An 18,701-nucleotide genomic window follows, 5' to 3' on the forward strand; every position below is an offset into this window, starting at 1 on the left:
CGGGGATCACCGGGGCTCTCCCCTTCGGGTGAGCCTGCCCGGGATCTATGCCCCCGGGGATTACCGGAGCTCTCCGCTCCGGGTGAGCCTGCCCGGTTTCGGTGCCCCCGGAGCCCCCCGGGACGCCGCGCTCCGGACACACGCAGGGATTTTGATACGGTTTTATACTCTTGGCCCTCGGGGCCTTTTATACAGCCCCAGGTCTCTCGGGGCTGTGGGATGTGGCGGGGAGGTGTACGGGTCTCCGGTGGGGTCTCCGGTTTGCCCGGGGGTCACGGCCTCTGCCGCCCCTCCGCGGCTGTAGTTCGCGTTGTTCCGCCCCACCTCTCCCACGCTCCCCGCAACACCGAGAAATAAAGGCTTTATTTTTCCAGCTCCGGCTGCGCTCAGTCTTCGTCCGCCGCGGCCCCGACCTGTCCGGACCGCCCCCGAATTCCCCACGGGGTCGGCCTCACCGGGACTCTCCCGGACTACAACTCCCAGCAGGCCCCGCGGGAGCGACATCGCGCATAGCTCACCTGAGGGGCGGGGCGAGGGCGGGGCGAGAGCGAGTGATTGACAGCTGTGCCTGCCTATGGCCACAGAGTGGGGGCGGAAGGGGTGGTCGGTCCCGGAAGCGGAACGGGAAAAGGCGGAAGTAGAGGCCGGGGCCTGCGAGACGCACCGGCGGGAGCGGCGCTGCGGGCGGTGAGTGCGGCCGCGCCCGCGCCTTGCGCCCCGAGGCGACCGAGCCCGGCCCGAGGCTGCGGACGCGTTCCCCGGGATCTCCCCCGGCCGAGGGCGGCAACCGCGCCCCGCTGCTTCGGGGGCTCCGTGGCGGGAGCGGAGCTGAGACTCGGTGGCGCCGCTGTGCCGGGCGGGGCGATGCCGGGGCTGGAGCGGACGGGCGGCGCCGCCGGCGGGGCGGGGGCTCAGGGCGGCCGGGAAGCCTCGCCGTGCGCCGGCCTAGCGGGGCCCTGGTGCGGGGCGAGGCGGGGCGGCGGCGGCTCCGGCCTGGCGGTACCGGGGGGTGCTGAGCGCTAACGGGAGCCCGGGCAGCCCAGGGTACCGTGCCCGGCTCGGGGCAGGCGTCCCGGCGGCGCTCTGGGCGCTCGGCTCGGGCTCCTCCCGTGAGCGGGAGCGGCTCCCGGCACAGCGGGACCGAGCAGCGGCAGCCGGTACCGGGGAGCTGTGTCCCGGTTCCCGTGTGGCACAGCCGTGGCTGAGCGGGAGCTGAATGGGGTTGGGTGAGGCGTGGTGCCGGCACGGAGTGGGTTTTATGGTGGGATTGAGTTTGGTAGCTGCTCAGCCTCTGAGGGGGCAATGGAAGCGGCAGGCGCTGGGAGGCTCCGTGAACTGAGGCGAGGGAGGTGCTTGGTTTGTGCAAATGCTCCAGGGGAGCCTGTCCTGGGTACCAAACCCAGCCCTGTGCTCCTCCAGGGCCCTTATGAAGGGAAACCCATGGGCCTGGAGGGTCCTGAAAGGCCCCACGGGCTGCACGGACACTTTGGAGCTGCTAAACTGAAGGAGGTGCCTTGGTTTGCTGTAAATGCTGCCAAGCCCAGCCCTGTGCCCCTTAAGGGCTCTTATGAAGGGAAACCCATGGGCCTGGAGGGTCCTGAAAGCCCCCACAGGCTGCACGGACACTTTGGAGCTGCTAAACTGAAGGAGGTGCCTTGGTTTGCTGTAAATGCTGCCAAGCCCAGCCCTGTGCCCCTCCAGGGTCCTTGTGAAGGGAAACCCATGGGGCTGAAGGGTCCTGAAAGGCCCCACAGGCTGCAAGGACATTTTGGAGCTGCTGGAGTGAGGGAGGTGACTTGGTTGGTGCAAATTCTCCACGGAGCCTGTCCTGGGTCACTGAGGCTGCCAAACACAGCCCTGTGCCACTCCAGGGCTCCTGTGAAGGGAAACCCATGGAGCTGGAGGGCCTTGAAAGGCCCCCACAGGCTGCAACGACATTTTGGAGCTGCTAAACCGAAGGAGGTGCCTTGGTTTGCTGTAAATGCTGCCAAGCCCAGCCCTGTGCCCCTTAAGGGCCCTTGTGAAGGGAAACCCATGGGGCTGAAGGGTCCTGAAAGCCCCCACAGGCTGCAAGAACATTTTGGAGCTGCTGGAGTGAGGGAGGTGACTTGGTTGGTGGAAATTCTCCACGGAGCCTGTCCTGGGTCAGTGCTGGTCCCAGCACCGCCCTGTGCCCCTCCAGGGCTCCTGTGAAGGGAAAGCCATGGGGTCAGAGGGTCCTGAAAGGCCCCCAAAGGCTGCAAGGACATTTTGGAGCTGCTAAAGTGAAGGGGGTGACTTGGTTGGTGCAAATTCTCCACGGAGCCTGTCCTGGGTCACTGAGGCTGCCAAACCCAGCCCTGTGCCACTCCAGGGCCTTTCTGAAGGGAAACCCATGGAGCTGGAGGGCCCTGAAAGGCCCACAGGACATTTTGTGGCTTGTCTGTAAGGGAATCTCCATCAAGGCTGTGTTTGGAGCTCTGTCACAGCGGCACAGACCCTGCTGTGTGAGCTGGATCCTGCTGGGGTTGCACCAGCAGTGTGAGCAACAGGTCTGCCCTGCTAAATCCTGGGGAAACTGCTCAGATCCTATTGCTGGTGGTGCTCAGAGCTGCTGGGGGTGGTGTGGGAGCTGCAGGAGCCCAGGCCAGCTGTGACCCCAGCCCAGCTCTGAGCTTTAGCTGGGATGTGGCTGCTGGAGCTCTTCTGACCTTGGCTGTTTGCAGCCCTGCAGGGAGGCTGGGGAGGAGAACATGGAGAGGGACTATTTTAAGGCTGCTGTGGAACAACTTGCATCTGCTATTCTTAGCTTTTTGTGCAGAGGGTCAGCACACTTGAGCTGCCCTGTTTGCAGCCTCACCCTGGGCCTGTGCTCTGCTGGGGCTGCTGAGCCCCCTCTGAGCCTTGGACAGCCAGCTCAGCCCATTGTCTTGGCTTGCCATGCAGTCTGAGGGTGCTTCCTGCAAATACTGAATGTCCACTCTGCCTTGGCTCTGAAAGCATTTTAGATTTCTTTTCAGCTCACCTGGGTAATGAGGTGAAAGAACTGTGTCTGAAAAGGGCTGAGAATTCAGGGTTGTAGCTGTAGGTGCATTCCTGGAGTGAGGCAAGCAGGTAAAGCACGAGCCTGGCTGGATCTGGGAGCTGAAGGACAGGAATGTTTGGGGTCATAGCTGGGTCTCAGTGTTGAAATCACCTCAGACCCCTCATGAGTCACAGAAATTTGCTGCAACAGTCAATACCTTCAGATCAAAAATCTGCTTCTGGGGTGGCCTTCTCTGCCAAGATGCTCTGGCTGGTTTAGCTGACATTTGATTGCAGGTTGTGCAGGCAGTGAGGGGTCTCTGTAAGCTCTTTAATGCCTCTTCAGGTGATGGAGCAACCCAGGCAAGGTGAGATGGACTCCTGGAGAGGGGTTGAGTTACTGGAGAGCAGGAGGGAAAGGCTGGCTTAGCATGTGGATATGAATATAGTGAGATAAAACATTTATCTAGTTTGGCATTGGTAGATTATTTTGCTTTCCTGTGAAACCAGTGATGTGTTGGTGTAGTTGTTCTGAGATTTCACCAATTTTTGGATTTCCCAGCCAACTGGACAGTTGGGCAGTGTGTAGAGGAACTGTTTGGCGATATGTGTGTGTGTGCTTGGCCAAATTGTTGTGCTGGGATGTGGGATATCTCCATCCCAGCAAAGCCCTTTTACATCTCAACAGGGATCAGCTCCAGGGTTCCTCTGGGCCCTGCCAGTCTCAGCTCTGCATCCAAACTCCTTCACAGTTCTGCATGGTGGTTGTGGCATCTCCCTGAGGAGGGAGGGGAGGGAATCCAAGTGCATTCAGACACAGGAAATGAAATGGGAACGCTTCTAATGAAGTGGGTGTAGCCCAGAGTATTCCTGTCAGCAGACTTAAAAGAGGATAGAATGTAGAAATGTTGGAGTCAGCTGTTTTCTTCCCTTGGGGTATGAAGTTTGCAGCCTCTTATGCAAGTCCTGAGAAGTTGTCAGAATTACACTGAAAACACTTAGACAGTGGCCAGAAACAGGAAACCTTCCTGGATGTGACAGAACTGAGGAGGTACAAAATCCATCTGAGCTCTGGGGGGAGTGCTGTCCTCCCCTGGAGCACAGGGACGAGCTGCTGGAGCAACTCTGCACAAACAGATAAGAAAACACTGGTTTTCATGTTTGCTTTGGTTTGGTAGCACTCCAAATAAGGAGCTGCTTGAGGCAGGAGATCTTTGTGCAGTCTGGGAAAGATATTCTGAAGGTCACAGATTCTTTGCAGTGCAGGTGGCAGTTTGCTGCTTTGCATTGCTGATGTTGCCTTCTTGCTGCCTGACTGAATAGTGGGTGCTATCCAAGGCATGCTGAGTGTCTGCTCCAAGTGAAGCTGTGGCTGTTGAGGCCATCTGAACAGGAGTTCAACAACTTTTGCTGAAGAATTAAAACCTTGATGCTTTTGTTGCATTTGAGTCAGTCCAGGCTGCATCTATGAGTGGATTCTCCATCCTTGAGGATAATTGGAAGTGGGTTAGGGAGCCACTGTGGGACAGGGAGCCTGTGGGCAGCTAAATGGGAGATGGAGGTGATGTAAAACTCTTCCACACAAGTCTGTGCTGCAGGGATTGTCACAGCAGGGTAGTGGCCTTGAAATCTCTGGGGATGGAGTTGTTTTGGAAAAGCTGCCTTGGAAAACAGCTGGCTGCTCCAGAGGCCATGGATGTGGAAATGTCAGGAAACAGATGTAACAGCATGAGAGGGAGATGGTACTAATTCAGGTCTGTAGGCGAATGAATAGTTCAACTTTAGAGTGGAAATCCTATTTACCTCTAATTAAAGTGAGTGTGTGCAAGTCTTTGTGAATCTCAGATGTGGGACTGCACAGAGAAGTTGTTACACTGTCATAAGTTAGTCACAGCCATGGGAGTGCTGCTGAAAGTGCTGCCTGAGCTGATTTGGGTCTGTGAGTCTGCACTTCAGGGCTCTGGTGCAGCTCCTGCCAGCTGAAGTGGAGACTGGCCCAGCTCAGGGCATTCCTGAGCCCCAGACTGTCCTTGCTGAGCAGGGCTCTGAGGGCTCATTTTTGGGGAGGGAGAAGGTGGAAGGGCAGAGAGTATTGTCTGTGGAAAGGCAGAGAGTATTGTCTGTGGAAGGGCATTTTCTGTGGGAAAGCAGAGTATTTTCTGTGGAAATGTGGAGTATTGAAACTCATGCACTCTTGGAGGCCAGCAGGTAAAGCATGAGCCTGGTTGGATTTGGGACTGATGGGACTGAGCTCTGTAGGTTAAATGTTTCCTGGTTCTCCTCCTCTGTAAGAGCTGGGTCTGTTCCTCCTTTCTCTGCAGCCTGAACCCTCCTGCAGGGTCCAGGCTTTTTCTGATTAATCATATTGATGAGTTGGAATATTAGGTTGATGTTCCATGCTGTGCTAGTGTGCTCTGTGTGTGGCTCTGGTGGCACCCACACTTTCTTTCTGCAGGTCCTGCTTGTGCAAATTGCTCCTGATCCATGTCCTGAAGCTGATCTGCAGCCCTGGGCAGTGTGAGGTGAAGCAAAACCACTGGGTAACTTCAGGGCTTCCTTTGCCAAGGAATTCATGTAACACTGTCAGCTATTTAACGAGATAAATACTTCACTGGGGCTTTTGTCTTGAGTTTTTGGTTCTGAGCCAGCAAATCTCCAGTGAAGCAACTCCTTGCATAGCTGAGGGCAGCAGCAGCAGTTTGGGTAACCAGAGGCTTCAGGGTTGGGTTTCTAAATATCCTCAGCTTTCAGAGTAGTTTTTGCTACTGGGTGAACACAGGGCAAAAATATCAGATTCTCTAACTTCTGACACCTTAAGTGAGCAGCTTCCTGCAGAGGATCTGACAGTAATTCCCACGTGGAGATTTGTGTTCTTGGGTAGGTTTGTTTGACATGGGCTCTGGTGCTATTCCCCATCATCCTGGGAGTTATGGAGAATGCTCTTGCACTTGGGCAGGCAGGGAGTGCAGCGGCCATGGCATGTGCTTTCTCATTTAGGGCACTCAGATTCTTGAATTTAATATTCCAGCCCTCTCCAGCAAACCCTGGCAGGCAGAGGAGGGCTTGGAGGAGCACAAACTGCAGAAGTGACAGGCCTGGAGCTCTCACTTGTGGGACAGCATCAGGAATTGGTGCTTGGCTTTGATCTCAAAGCAAACAAGAAACTATGCTAAGAGTTCACAATAAAAAAATCAGCTTTTGCTGTGGGATGCAGAGCTGCTGTGTGAGCTTCAGTGAGCAGGAGGTGGGTAGGGCAGGTAAACAAACAGCAAGAGCCTTTTCATGGGTTGAAATGCAGTTGTGATCTCCCAGCTGCTGGGTTTCACTAGTTTATAGAAACTAGGAGGAAAATTAATGCCTGTTAATCTTGATTACATGAGTACCCCTTCCTTCTCATGGCCTTGACAGCTTGAATTAGCCAGACAAGCTGGGGTTTCAGCTGCTTTCCCTTGTCTGTGTGGTGCTGCTGGGTTATTTTGGTCTGCCTGACCCCTGGCTCGAGTGTCAGTGCTGAGGTTCTGTGGGGAGCAGGGAGGGTCAATGCCCAATCAATCCTGTGCTGGAAGGGTTGGGAGGATGAGCAGGAAGAAATGGCTTCACACAGCAGGGAGTTCAGTGTCACTGGTGGGTGTGGGCTGATCCAGCACAGCTCCAGGCCATGCAGTTCAGCTGCAGAGCTGAGTTCTGCCTGTCTGGAATCCTCAAACATCTTGGCATTGGTAGAAGGTTCCTGTCCTGCCAGGGAGTGTGCTTGCTGTCTGCAGCATTGCTGGGAATTTGCTTCCTCCTGTGACCCTCAGCTGCTCATCCAGGTCTTGGCTGTGTCCTTAGCCAAGGCCACCAGTTAGGGTCTCTAAATTCCACTCAAACATCTGAAAGATAAGGCAACTTCTCATGTGAACATGAAGCCATATAACCATCAAAAGCACCCTTAGATGATGATCTGGTTCTCCATGATTGGACCAGCTCTGCTGCTCTGCTTGCACTGACCAGTGGCTGTCCACAGTGAGCTCAACCCAGATGTGCTCACCTAATTCTGTTGGAGCTCCTGTAGCACAAGCAGATGGCAAAATTCATCAAGATCTGCCTGTTGCCTCTGCAGAGCTGAGTTCAGCCTGCCTGGAATCCTCAAACATCTTGGCAGAAAGTTCCTGTCCTGCCAGGGAGTGTGTTTGCTGTCTGCAGTACTGCTGGGAACTTCTTTTGGTTATTTGCATCCTCCTGTGACCCTCAGCTGCTCACTCAGGTCTGTGTCCTTAGCCAAGGCCACCAGTGACAACTTAGGGTCTCTAAATTCCACTCAAATATCTGAAAGATCTGGCAACTTCTCATGTGAACATGAAGCCATATAACCTTGTATAATCTTGTATCCAAGCATCAGACCACCCATAGATGATGATCTGGTTCTCCATAATTGCAGCAGCTCTGCACTGACCAGTGGCTCTCCACAGTGAGCTCAACCCAGATGTGCTCACCTAATTCTGTTGGAGCTCCTGTAGCACAAGCAGATGGCAAAATGCATCAAGATCTGTGAAATATAGGTCAGGTTAAGACTCGAGGATGTCAACAAGCTCATTTCCTTGTTTTGCTCTGGGAATGACCACTATCAGATTTCAGGAGGCCGTAACTCGGGCACACAGTGATTTCACACAGTGTTTGTGCACAATGTTGCTCTGGGAGCAGCAGTGGAGCTGATAGACTGCCCAGGGAGTTATAAATACAAGGTTAAACCAAAGCTGTTCCCTTGCAAGCTCTGTTTAGAGGGAAAACTCTAAAAAGTGGAAGCCTCTTGAGGCTGGTAGAGCTGCAGAGCTGCTGCTGAGCCTCTTGAACCTGGTGGTGACCAAGCTGCTCCTGGCCAGAGCAAGCCATGCTGCACCTTCACTGTCCAGCAAAGGGAGTTGTTGGTCTGTTTTATATCAAACTTGCTCATCCTGTCAGTGTTTGCCCTTCCTCAGCAGAGGAAGAGGAGTCCTGACTGTGCTACTTGCAAGGAGCCAGCTCTGAATTACAATATCTTCACTGCTTAACCCAACACTGGGACTCAGAGCAATGGTTTCACAGCTCTGGCTCCTAAAACATCCCACAGCACTCAGGGGTTTCACTGCTCTGTTTCTGTCCCACCTGCCAGCTCTGGTGACTGGTGGCGTGTGACTGCCTCCTGCTCAGAGCCATTTGAGGTGAGATGTCTCTAGGTCAGTGGATTTGTGTTGTGTGAGCTGCTGGCTTCTCCAGCTGCTGGCACTCACAGGCTCCAGAGCAGCTCTGAAATGGTTGCAGGTTCCCTGTCAAGCTGTGGGATTGTTTAAACTTGAGCCATAGTTAAAATAACCTCAAGCAGTCACATCTGGACAGGCCCTGCCCTGGAAAGCAGCTGTTTGAAACTCTTCTCTGTGCTGAGGAGGCTTGAGCTTTGTTCACAGGACACTCTGCTCCAGTTTGACCTGTTTTAAACTTATTCATGGGTATCTAATTGCTGGGAAAATGCAGGATGTACACAGGGGTACTCAGGACGAGGAGAAATTGGCTTTTGGGGCATTTTCTTTCCACAAACAGCCTGCTTTAGGAGAGTAGAAGGGAGAGTGGTGATCCACAGCAGATGCAGTCAGCTGTAGCATTTATCATGCACAGGGAAGTGGGAGTTGTGAAGGCTACAGGAAATGTGCCTAAATCTGTAACTGTGTACTTGGAAAGCATCCCTGTTCTCTGCAGGCAGCAGAGCTCAGTGCTTAGGGAGGCCTTGGGATTCACTTGTGGGAAACTCTGGATGCAGATCAGCTTGTCCTGCTGTTCCTGCCATGGTTTTGTGCTTCTGCAGCACTCTGGAGGTTGGTGCTGGGGAGTGCTTGGCAGTGCTGATCCCAGGGGATGCTGTCTGTCCATGAGCAGTCCATGTGAGGAGCAGCAGCCTGGTGACCTGGAATGCTGTGGGATAAAGGTGTGAGGCACTGGGGTGGGTGTGGGAATTCCTGGTGTGCTGCAGGAATGGGAGGGGGAGCTGCTGAGGGGACAGCCTGTGCCCAGAGAGCAGCTGCTGGCAGGTGCCTTTCACCCCCTCAGTGCCCCCCTGGCTCCAGGGCCATCCTTGGGCCCTCTGGGAGGTGCAGAATGTTGTGCTGTAAGTGCCTCAGGACAAACAGACAGCTCTAGAAATTCCTTTTGTCCAAGTGCCTCATGACCTGCAGAGCTGCCTGCTGCCACTGTGGCACTGGGATGGCTCTGGACAACATTGATAGTGTGAAGTTGCTTCCTTGTGAACTCAGGGAAGGAGGAGGGAGCTAAAGGTCAGGCTCAGGTACCTCTGTGAGCTGAGTAATTGCTGTTTGAGCAGACAAAGCCCCAGTAACACCCCTTGTGTGCTGGGTGCTCCTTACCTGCCTCACCCCAGCAAGGTGTGTGCAGCATCCACGCAGGGTGGAAGTGCTGGAGGGCCCACTGGTGGGGAGGACAGCTTGTTATCACCATTACCTCTTTTCCAGGGAGGCTCTGCAGGCTGAGATCCTGCTGCCTGGCAGGAGCTGCTCTGTGGGAAGGAACCACCACCAGTCTGTGCTGATCTGGTACAGCTGGTCCCTTGAGCCTGTCACTAACTCTGACCTCCTCTTCCAGTTGCAACCTGCCTACAGGTGGAGAACCTGCAGCATCCTTAACTCCAGGCACTCCTGCACTTAGACCAACCACGATGGCAGGTCGAGGTGGAGCTGCCCGACCGAATGGACCAGCTGCTGGGAACAAAATCTGCCAGTTCAAACTCGTCCTGCTGGGAGAGTCAGCGGTGGGGAAGTCCAGCCTGGTCCTGCGCTTCGTCAAGGGGCAGTTCCACGAGTACCAGGAGAGCACAATTGGAGGTGAGTGCCAGCTCCAGGAGGTGCTGACCTTGCTGGGGCAGGCTGGGGTGTCAGGAACAAGACTGGCTATTTTGGTTTGGGTTTTTGGCTATAAATAGAGCCAAGCAGTTCATGCTTTAACTCTTGGTTCACAATTAGTTTGTTGGTCTAATGATCAGCACAGCAGAGAATAACTCTATGGCAACCCCACACTTTGCCTCTGAGGCTTTGTTTCCAGTGCCTCAGCTCCAGCTTCTAATTGGAACTGAGGCCTTTGGCTTGGTTTATGGCCCTTAATTATCTTTTCAGACCATGACCTGGGATTTTGGGGCTGTTTCTAGCCTGATTCTGTTAACTGTTTTCACAGTGCTTTCAGGTCTAGTAGTTTATTAGCTTGAAATCATTAGCAAGGTGTCATCAATCAACCAAAGGCTGGTTGGCACGTGGGTCTCTGAGCAGCAGCACTGGAAGGTGTCCTGAGAAAAGGCTTGAGTTGTCCCTCTGTCACCTGTGCAGGGAGCAAGCACAGCTGAAAATGTGATTAAATGGCAAGCAGGGCCTAATGCCCCTCTGTGGAGGGCTGTGCTCTGCCCCAGTCTGTGTCTCTGCTGGGTGTGACACAAGGGACAACAACCAGTTCCTAAACTGGGCTGTGTGGTGTGAGTGGGCTGAGTTTGGTGCTGTTGTTGGTGCTCCCCAGGTCTGATCTTGGTGCTGCCACAACTGGACTCTGTGATCCCTGTCAAGGCTGCTGGGAGGGTCTGGGAATTACACAATTACAAGCACTGTGGATGCTCCACGGGCTGGCTGCTGCCTGGGCCCTCTGGGCCACCTTCCTGTCACTGTGTGACAGTTCTGGGTTGTGACACAGCTGCCACAACGAGTGGCACCGGCCTCTCCAGGGCTCAGCTCGCTCCCATGTGGCAGCAGAGCTGCTCTGAGGGGCCCTGCTGGAGCTGAGGCAAACCCCCTTGTGTTGCAGCTGCCTTCCTCACACAGACAGTGTGTCTGGATGACACAACGGTGAAGTTTGAGATCTGGGACACGGCGGGGCAGGAGCGATACCACAGCCTGGCCCCCATGTACTACCGGGGCGCCCAGGCTGCCATCGTGGTCTACGACATCACCAACACAGTGAGTCTGGGCAGGGCTGCCTGGGGGGCTGCCAGGGCTTTCTCCCTGTGCCAGGGGCTGCTCCTTGGGGCTGTGTCCTGCTCACAGCCCTGCAGGTACCTGGCTGGGGCTGCCAAGTTCTTAAAAGCTGCTCACGGCCTCTTCCTCAGCTCCGGCCAAGGCTGGGAGCTGATAAAGGATCCTGCTGCCAAGTGCTGCAGAGGCAGGACTCTTCTCACAGGAAAGCCTTGCTCTAATCATATCTGCCCTCTGGATTCCTACATGGCTGCCCTTCCTGACTGCTGCCTCCTGTTTGCTTCCAGGACACATTTGTACGAGCCAAGAACTGGGTGAAAGAGTTGCAGAGGCAGGCTAGCCCCAATATTGTAATTGCACTAGCAGGAAACAAGGCAGACCTTGCTAACAAGAGAGCTGTGGACTTCCAGGTGAGTGAGAGTCCAGACAAGTTGTTACCCTTGCAGGTCAGGAATATTAAAATATTTTTGCTTAAGTGAGGGAGGTGGCAGCTATATAAAATGTGGTTTGGAGGAGAATGAAAGTGAAGTTTTGTGCTGAGGACTGCAGGATGCCACTGAGCAGGAACTGTGCCCTTGCTTCTGTAACAACACATGTAGCCCTGGCTGGTGAAAGTCCTTGTGAATGTGGAGGAGGAGGAGGAGGCCCACAGAGCACAAACTTCTGTCCTCATCCTCCTTTGCTGCCTTACTCACGTGGGAATGTCTGCAGCGTGTGAAACAACATCTTCTGGGTATGAGACACACAAGGAATCACTCCCAGCTCGTTCTCTGCTCTTCACAGCTCTTACCTCATCTGAAGCAAGCACTCAGGAGAGGTTCTTACCCAGCCCTTGCACAGGGTTGCTCGTGGTGCCCTTGCAATGGGTGGCACACTGCCAGCTGCCCCAACTCCCTTCAGGTGCTGTGTGGCTCAGTCAGGCTGTGCCCAGCTCAGCTGGGGGACACTGGCTGCTGCTGGACCATGTCCCTGGGTCGTTCAGGCCAGGTGGGAGCAGGGACAGGTTTGGGAATTTCTGGCCCAGGGTGGGACATAGTGTTTCTCCAGCAGTTAGTGTGTTGACAAGTGAAGTGCACAAAGTCTGCTCAGGCCTCCTGCCAGGCTGCTTTTAGCACTCTGCTGTGGTTGTTTGTAGGATGCACAGACATATGCAGATGACAACAGCTTGCTGTTCATGGAGACGTCAGCGAAGACAGCGATGAATGTGAATGAAATCTTCATGGCAATAGGTACGGCCTGTGTGTGGGGCTGGGGCAGCTCTGAGTGCCAGCACTGCAGCCCAGGAGGGTCCTGTGTCACCCAGGGCTGATGGCTCTTGCAGTTTGCCACACTGGTGTGATTGGTCATTCCCTGAGTGTGTGGGGCTTTAAACCTTGCAAAGGTTCCCTGAGTCTGGGGTGGTGATGGACATGGGAGCAGGTGTGATGCCAGTCAGAGCTGAGGAAAGAGTAGCAAAATGCACAAAAGTATGTTTGTGCTGTCCCAAACTCTGCTGGAGCAGGCTGCACCCAGCATGGCATGCACAGTGTGAGGAAGTTGGCTGTGGTGGTGTTCACAGGGGTCCCAGGATGAGGGAAGAGATGTGAATCTTGACTCCATGTTTCAGAAGGCTGATTTATTATTTTGTTATATATATTATGTTAAAAGTAAATGATGTATTAAAACCATACTAAAAGAATAGAAGAAAGGATTTCAACAGAGGGCTAGCAAGGAATAGAAAGAAGTGATAATAAAATCTTGTGACTGACCAGAGAGTCAGAGACAGCTGGACTGTGATTGGCCATTAATTAGAAACAACCACATGAGACCAATCACAGATCCACCTGTTGCATTCCACAGCAGCAGATAATTATTGTTTACATTTTGTTTCTGAGGCTTCTCAGCTTCTCAGGAGAAAAAATCCTAACCAAAGGATTTTTCATAAGATGTGTCTGTGACAGTTGAAGAACCCTGCTAACACCCTGTTCCTTCCTAGCCAAGAAACTGCCAAAAAACGAACCCCAGAACGCTCCTGGTGGCCCGGGCAGGAATCGGGTGGTGGACCTTCAGGAGAGCAGCCAGCCCAGCAGAAGCCAGTGCTGCAGCAACTGAGCAGCTGCTGCAGCCCACGAGCCCTTGGAGGAGTGACTGGAACCCACGCTAACGATCGCACTTACCGTAGGGCGGCCGCTGCCGGCGCCGCCGTGATTCTCCATCCCTTTCTGATCATAGGCTGGAGGGAGTTCTTCCACCTGCACCTTTCTGTACAAATACTAATTCAATTCTAAGTCTTAAGTCACTTTTTTAATATATGAACTTCTGCTCTTCCCTCTTCCTGGTGGTGGTGGATGCAGGAGCTGGTGTCTGCCCAGCCAGCGTGGCCGTCCCGCAGGTGAGGCCAGCAGCAGCCAGGTCCCACAGCACTGTAGTTCACTATGGGAAACAAAGGGATATTGGGACGTGTTTAAGGTTCCCTGTCTGTAAGAGCTGAGGCTGATCCCGTACGATGTGCCCAGAACAACCACTAAACTGTAGCATTAGAGACAAACTCCGGCTCTTGGGCCACTTATTGACCAAATCAATGATGAGTATTTGGGGTGGGGCAGAGGGAAGCAAAACTGGTTTCTTCTGTATTTTGTATTGTATGTTTCTCCATGTAACCAATCAGTATCTTGTCAATATAGTACATCCAACGAGCTGCCTGTTGTCTTTCTTTGTGTTGGACTCCAGCATGCCAACTCTTCTTTTCTCTCGGTTCTGTCGTAATGCACTAATCCTGTTGCAACTTTTGCAAAAAAATCTTGTATAGAAATTTGTCCTTTTCTTGATGGTTGTGATGCCACTAATATTGTTAACCCTGCTCTGGTGGGAATACACAAGGTTTACTGATGTACAAAGGTGGGGTGGGGGAAACCTTGGGTAACCTGTTGGTGGGAATGACATGTATTGCAAAAGCCTGTAATTCCACAAAGAATGAAGGGAGGTATTAAATGGCTTCTGTTGCCAGACTCTAACTGATGTTGGCTGCTGCCTAGTGCCTAATGCAGTGTCTTATGCATCCTGGTATTTAAGAGGAACTGTTGACTTAGTCTTCATCACAAACTTCAGTTTTGTGTGATTAAAACAAAATTTTTATAAACCTATCATAACAACAATGTTCATGTTTCTTAATGCAGCAGGGACTGGACCTGAGCACAACAGTTCTTGGTGGAGGCTGAGCTGTGCTGGGCTTCTCCTGGTATGTCCCAGACCTTGGTAGGGAAATGGGGCCCTTCCTTCCTTCCTGAGGAGGGGGAAATGGGGCTCCTGAGCTTGGGCTGTGTGGCTGCTCCTGCACACAGTGCTGCTGCTGTTCACTTGGCTCCAGTGTGCTCAAGGAAGCTTGAGGGAAATTGTGGGAATTATTCCTTGCTCTGTGCTTCTGGGGAAACTACAATGCAAGATGGGGAGAGGTGGGGGAGCAGTGTGTGGGGGAGCTCTGCTCTGCAGTGGGACAGGCTTGGGATGGTGCTCCAGAGTTCATGAACACCATGCCTGTCCCTGGAGCACCGTGGCCTTGGAAGATGCTGCTCTCCTGTCACTGCTGCAAGGACTGTGAGACCCAAACACCCTGGGACCCGGAGTCAGTGTGGAAGAAGGAGCAGCCCCTTGCAGCTCCATCCCTGCCAGCTGTGCTGCCAGCAGCACCATTTGTGCTCAGGAGAGGCTGAGGATGGAGATGTGCTGCATTTGGAACCCTCACAGCTGAGGGGCTGGGTCACAGAGCCTGTGAGTAGAGGTGTATGAGCAACCTTGGCTTGTGTGTCCTTCATCTGCTATCCAAGGTCTTAGTGCCTCCTCCTCCTCCTCCTGCTGGATTTCCTTAAAATCGTGGAAGCAGGAAGGGTCTGGAGTGATTTGGTGATGGGGTGCCTGGGATCATGCTGGAGCCTGGGCTGCCTGTGGGGTGTGGGCTCCTTTGTGTGGTGCTGTTTGTGCCTGCACTGCTGAGCTGCTGGAGCTGCTCAGGATCTCTGTGGGACCACGCAGTGCTCACTGTGTGGGGTGGGCTGATGCTGCTGGTGTCCCCAGGCAGCCAGAGCTGGACCAGTTTGGAGAAGAGCTTGCCTGATGCCACTCAGAACCATTCAGTGTACAGTGTGTGCAGTGCTGTTGCCATCTGCTGGCTCCTCTCCGAGTGCCTGCTTTCTTCCTAGGCTTGGAGTCTTTATGAAGGCACCTGTGATACCCTAAGGAGGGTGTTGCTGCTTGCAGCAGGTGCTCAGGGGCTCAGTAATGACGCTGGGGACCTGCTGGTGTTCCTGGTGTGTGTGATCTCAGGCTGCTTTAGCACAAACAGGCGTTCCTGCCTGCATACCTGCAGCCTGCCCACACAGCTGCTGCCTGCCCAGGCCTGAGCTGGGTGTTTGTGGTGGTTACACACCGCACCCAGGGTTGGGCTGCTCCCTCCCTGCTCCTGCGAGCTCAGGGTGGACTCCAGCAGCCCCTTGCCAAGCTGGGAAAGGGAAAGTGTGGTGGCTACAAGAGTCTCACACCACGCCCTGCCAGCCAGCCCGGTGTGGTTGGATAGGGATGGGTATTGGCTGGGGTTGTGGAGCTGGAGCTGATGCTGGCAGCAGTGTGAGGAAGGGGTGAGGCACCCCTGCTGCTCCTGTGCAGGTGAGTGGGACTGCCCTTCTTCCCAGATCCCCTCCCATCCCTCACAGACCCCTCTGGCTCTGCTGTCTGACCCCATTTTGTGCTGCCCTGAGCTTCTTCCCTCCCTGTGCGTCCCATTCCTCTGGCACCAAGAGCAGGGCGCAGCCTCCCCATTAATCAACGCCCAGAGAACACAAAAGAAGATTCAATGCAAAAGTATTTTTATTGGATACAAAAACATTCCAGTTTAGTGAAAAAAAAATGGCATCATTGCTGATGAAGCTTGTCTGGGCTTCAACCCGAGACTTGCTCCTGTCTGCTCCGGTCCTGCCGTGGCCATCGGGTCCCATCCTCTCACACCTGGGCTTTGGTGGCTCCGTTCTCAGAAGCTGGTCCGGTCAGTGGGGCAGCAGAGCTGACCTGGATGGGCACGCTCCTCTCAGGAGCAGCTGGCAGTGCCAGCTTGGGGGCCTCGATGAGGAGCTGCCCATCCTTGGACAGGGAGCAGGTCAGCGCCTCGGCGTCCACCTCCTCGGGCACGTCCCACTCCCGCTTCAGCACCTCGTACTTGTAGGAGAAGGAGCCCTTCTCATCGACGTTCTGAGTCTCCTTCTGCCCCACCAGCACCACCTTCCTGCCCACCACCTTCACCGACAGTTCCTCGGGAGCGAAGTTCTTCACGTCCTGGCACACCGAGAAGCCGTCCCCGGAGCTGTGGCTCAGGCTCATGCTGCTGCTCGGGCTGTGCTCCATGGCCATGGCTCCGTGGTTGCTCAGCAGCTGCTCGAAGCTGCTCATGAACTCGCGAGCTTTCTCCATCTCCTGCTGCAGCTCGGTGAAGATGGTCTCTGCGTGTGGCCACAGGGTCCTCACTGTGCCCAGCCGGCTGGCCAGGGAGCTGGAGGCGAAGGGGGCGAGGTGCATCCGGCAAAGCATCTCTGCTGCTGCTGCTGCTGCTGCTGTCGCCTTTCCAGTGCTCTGGAAGCGTTCTGCCCCGCTGCTGCCGCCGCAGGTTTTTATACCCGATTCCCCGGAGGCGTGGCATTGTCCCGCACATTACGTCAGCCCCGGGAGAAAAGCTCAGCCCTTTCCAGCCCGTTCCAGCTCATTCTTGTTACTCACCCGTGAGGAGAGGCAGGGCTGACGTCGTGCCCGGCATACCTTCGCCCTGACTCTCACAGCTTTGCTCTCCTGGCTTATAATTAGCAGCATCACCTCAGCCTCCGAGCGGGATGCCTGAGCCGCCCTTGCCAAAAATCTGTGCCCTTTGCGTTTCCCAGGCATGGAGTGAGTCTGGGCTCGTCTCCTCCGTGCCTCCCCCCGCCCTGCCCTGTGTTCCATTTCCCCCCATCTGTGCCCAGGTAGAGATCTTAGGTGAGACCAGAAGTCAGTCCGTGTCCCCATGCCCAGGTGGGGTGCTGAGGGGGTCTGTCTGTGTCCCCAGGTGTTCAGTGGGGTGTTTAGGGGTCAGCCCGTGTCCCCATGCCCAGGTGGGGTGCAGTGGGGTGCTGAGGGGTCTGTCTGTGTCCCCATGCCCAGGTGGGGTGCTGAGGGGTCAGCCCGTGTCCCCATGCCCAGGTGGGGTGTGCAGTGGGGTGTTTAGGGGTCAGCCCTATGCCCAGGTGGGGTGATGAGGGGTCAGTCTGTGGCCCCATGCCCAGGTGGGGTGCTGAGGGGTCAGGCTGGGAATGCCCAACAGGGAGAGGGGTCCCAGACAGTGAAAGGAAGTGCCTGGCAGCAGATGCCATGGGACATGTACAGGGGTGGGATCAGTTCCTGTACTGTAGGAGTGATGAGCTCCTGGCACAGTGGAGCCTTCCTCCACCGAGCCCCAGGCAGGGAAGGGCTCTGTAGCCCCCCGGCCATGGCCCCACGGGCCCCGCTGCATCACGATGGCTGTGCAGAAACCCGAGCTCACGGCGGTGACTGCGGCTCCCTATTTGTGGCATGTGACCTGTGCCCAGAAACAGGCGCTGCTATTTTGGCTGGTGGATAATCAGCCTCTCAAAAATAGGCGATGGCTCCAGGAGGCTGCGTGGGGGGAGAGAGCATTCTGGAAGGGACACACCCCTGGGCAGGGGAGAATAAAACCCGCTGCTCCCCTTCCCCAGCCCAGCACTGCACGGAGCAGCAGCAGCACAGCCGGGAGCGCTCCTCTCTCGCAGCAGAGATGCTTTGCCGCCTGCACTTTATGCCGCCCATGTCCAGCTCGCTGTTCCCGTGGCTGGGACCCGTCCGCACCCTGTGGCCACATCCAGGCACCCTTTTCGCCGAGCTGGAGCGGGAGATGCGGCTGGAGATGGAGCGGGCTCGGGAGTTCATGAGCAGCGTGGAGCAGTACCTGAGCAGCGGCAGCAGCCCCGGCCGGCTCGGCATCGCCCCCAGCACCAGCGCAGCGCTGCCCCACAGCTCCGGGGACGGCTTCTCGGTGTGCCAGGACGTGAAGGACTTTGCCCCCGAGCAGCTGTCGGTGAAGGTGGTGGGCAGGAAGGTGGTGCTGGTGGGGCAGAAGGAGACGCAGAGCACGGACGAGAAGGGCTCCTTCTCCTACAAGTACGAGGTGCTGAAGCGGGAGTGGGACGTGCCCGAGGAGGTGGACGCCGAGGCGCTGACCTGCTCCCTGTCCAAGGATGGGCAGCTCCGCATCGAGGCCCCCAAGCTGGCACTGCCAGCCGCTCCCGAGAGGAATGTGCCCATCCAGATGGGGCCGGCGGTGGCACAGCAAGCTGGCAGCGCCGAGGAGGGAGCCGAGAGGGCCAAGGCGTGAAGAGGAGCGACGGGGACCAGGCTGAGCCTGGCGACAACGAGGGCAGCTGCTGGCCGCAGAGCGGGACCGCGCTATGGCCCGGGGCGTGGGGTCTGCCCGAAACATGCAGCTTTTTTTGATATGTAATAAATATTCCTAACTTTTATTTGTGTGGTTCCGGCGTTTCTGGTCTTGCTTTGCAGTGCTCCTGCCCGTGCCCACGCAGCGCAATGGGGAATGGGGCTGATCTGGCACCGAACATGGCCTGGCACCTCTGCCAGGGGGAACGGGGCTGTGCTGGCACCGGGCATGGCCCTGGCACCTCTGCCAGGGGGAACGGGGCTGTGCTGGCACCGGGC

General features: G+C 55.4%; 3 protein-coding genes across 3 annotated transcripts; 2 read left to right on the forward strand and 1 right to left on the reverse strand.

Moving 5' to 3' along the window:
- Positions 1-622: 622 nt before the first annotated feature.
- Positions 623-14,095, forward strand: RAB5C (RAB5C, member RAS oncogene family). Its single transcript, XM_058820506.1, has 6 exons — positions 623-687; positions 9,613-9,851; positions 10,813-10,964; positions 11,267-11,389; positions 12,115-12,208; positions 12,955-14,095. The coding sequence occupies exons 2-6, from the start codon at positions 9,686-9,688 to the stop codon at positions 13,068-13,070; spliced, it is 651 nt and encodes a 216-aa protein (XP_058676489.1). The 5' UTR covers positions 623-687; positions 9,613-9,685; the 3' UTR covers positions 13,071-14,095.
- Positions 14,096-15,800: 1,705 nt separating this feature from the next.
- On the reverse strand, positions 15,801-16,552 carry LOC131568439 (heat shock protein 30C-like). The gene has a single exon (XM_058820507.1). It carries the CDS (start codon positions 16,530-16,532, stop codon positions 15,951-15,953), a length of 582 nt encoding a protein of 193 aa, XP_058676490.1. The 5' UTR covers positions 16,533-16,552; the 3' UTR covers positions 15,801-15,950.
- Positions 16,553-17,598: 1,046 nt separating this feature from the next.
- Positions 17,599-18,508, forward strand: LOC131568436 (heat shock protein 30C-like). The gene has a single exon (XM_058820504.1). It carries the CDS (start codon positions 17,614-17,616, stop codon positions 18,361-18,363), a length of 750 nt encoding a protein of 249 aa, XP_058676487.1. The 5' UTR covers positions 17,599-17,613; the 3' UTR covers positions 18,364-18,508.
- Positions 18,509-18,701: the final 193 nt, after the last annotated feature.

The sequence above is a fragment of the Ammospiza caudacuta genome, chromosome 27 (assembly GCF_027887145.1).
Source record: "Ammospiza caudacuta isolate bAmmCau1 chromosome 27, bAmmCau1.pri, whole genome shotgun sequence".
NCBI classification, from domain to species: domain Eukaryota; kingdom Metazoa; phylum Chordata; class Aves; order Passeriformes; family Passerellidae; genus Ammospiza; species Ammospiza caudacuta.

Coding starts and splice junctions, on each gene's coding strand:
- RAB5C (XM_058820506.1), top strand. CDS start 9,686: ATGGCAGGTCGAGGTGGAGCTGCCCGACCGAATGGACCAGCTGCTGGG. Junction 11,390..12,114: donor AGAGAGCTGTGGACTTCCAG/GTGAGTGAGAGT, acceptor GGTTGTTTGTAG/GATGCACAGACATATGCAGA. Junction 12,209..12,954: donor TGAAATCTTCATGGCAATAG/GTACGGCCTGTG, acceptor GTTCCTTCCTAG/CCAAGAAACTGCCAAAAAAC.
- LOC131568439 (XM_058820507.1), bottom strand. CDS start 16,532: ATGCTTTGCCGGATGCACCTCGCCCCCTTCGCCTCCAGCTCCCTGGCC.
- LOC131568436 (XM_058820504.1), top strand. CDS start 17,614: ATGGCTCCAGGAGGCTGCGTGGGGGGAGAGAGCATTCTGGAAGGGACA.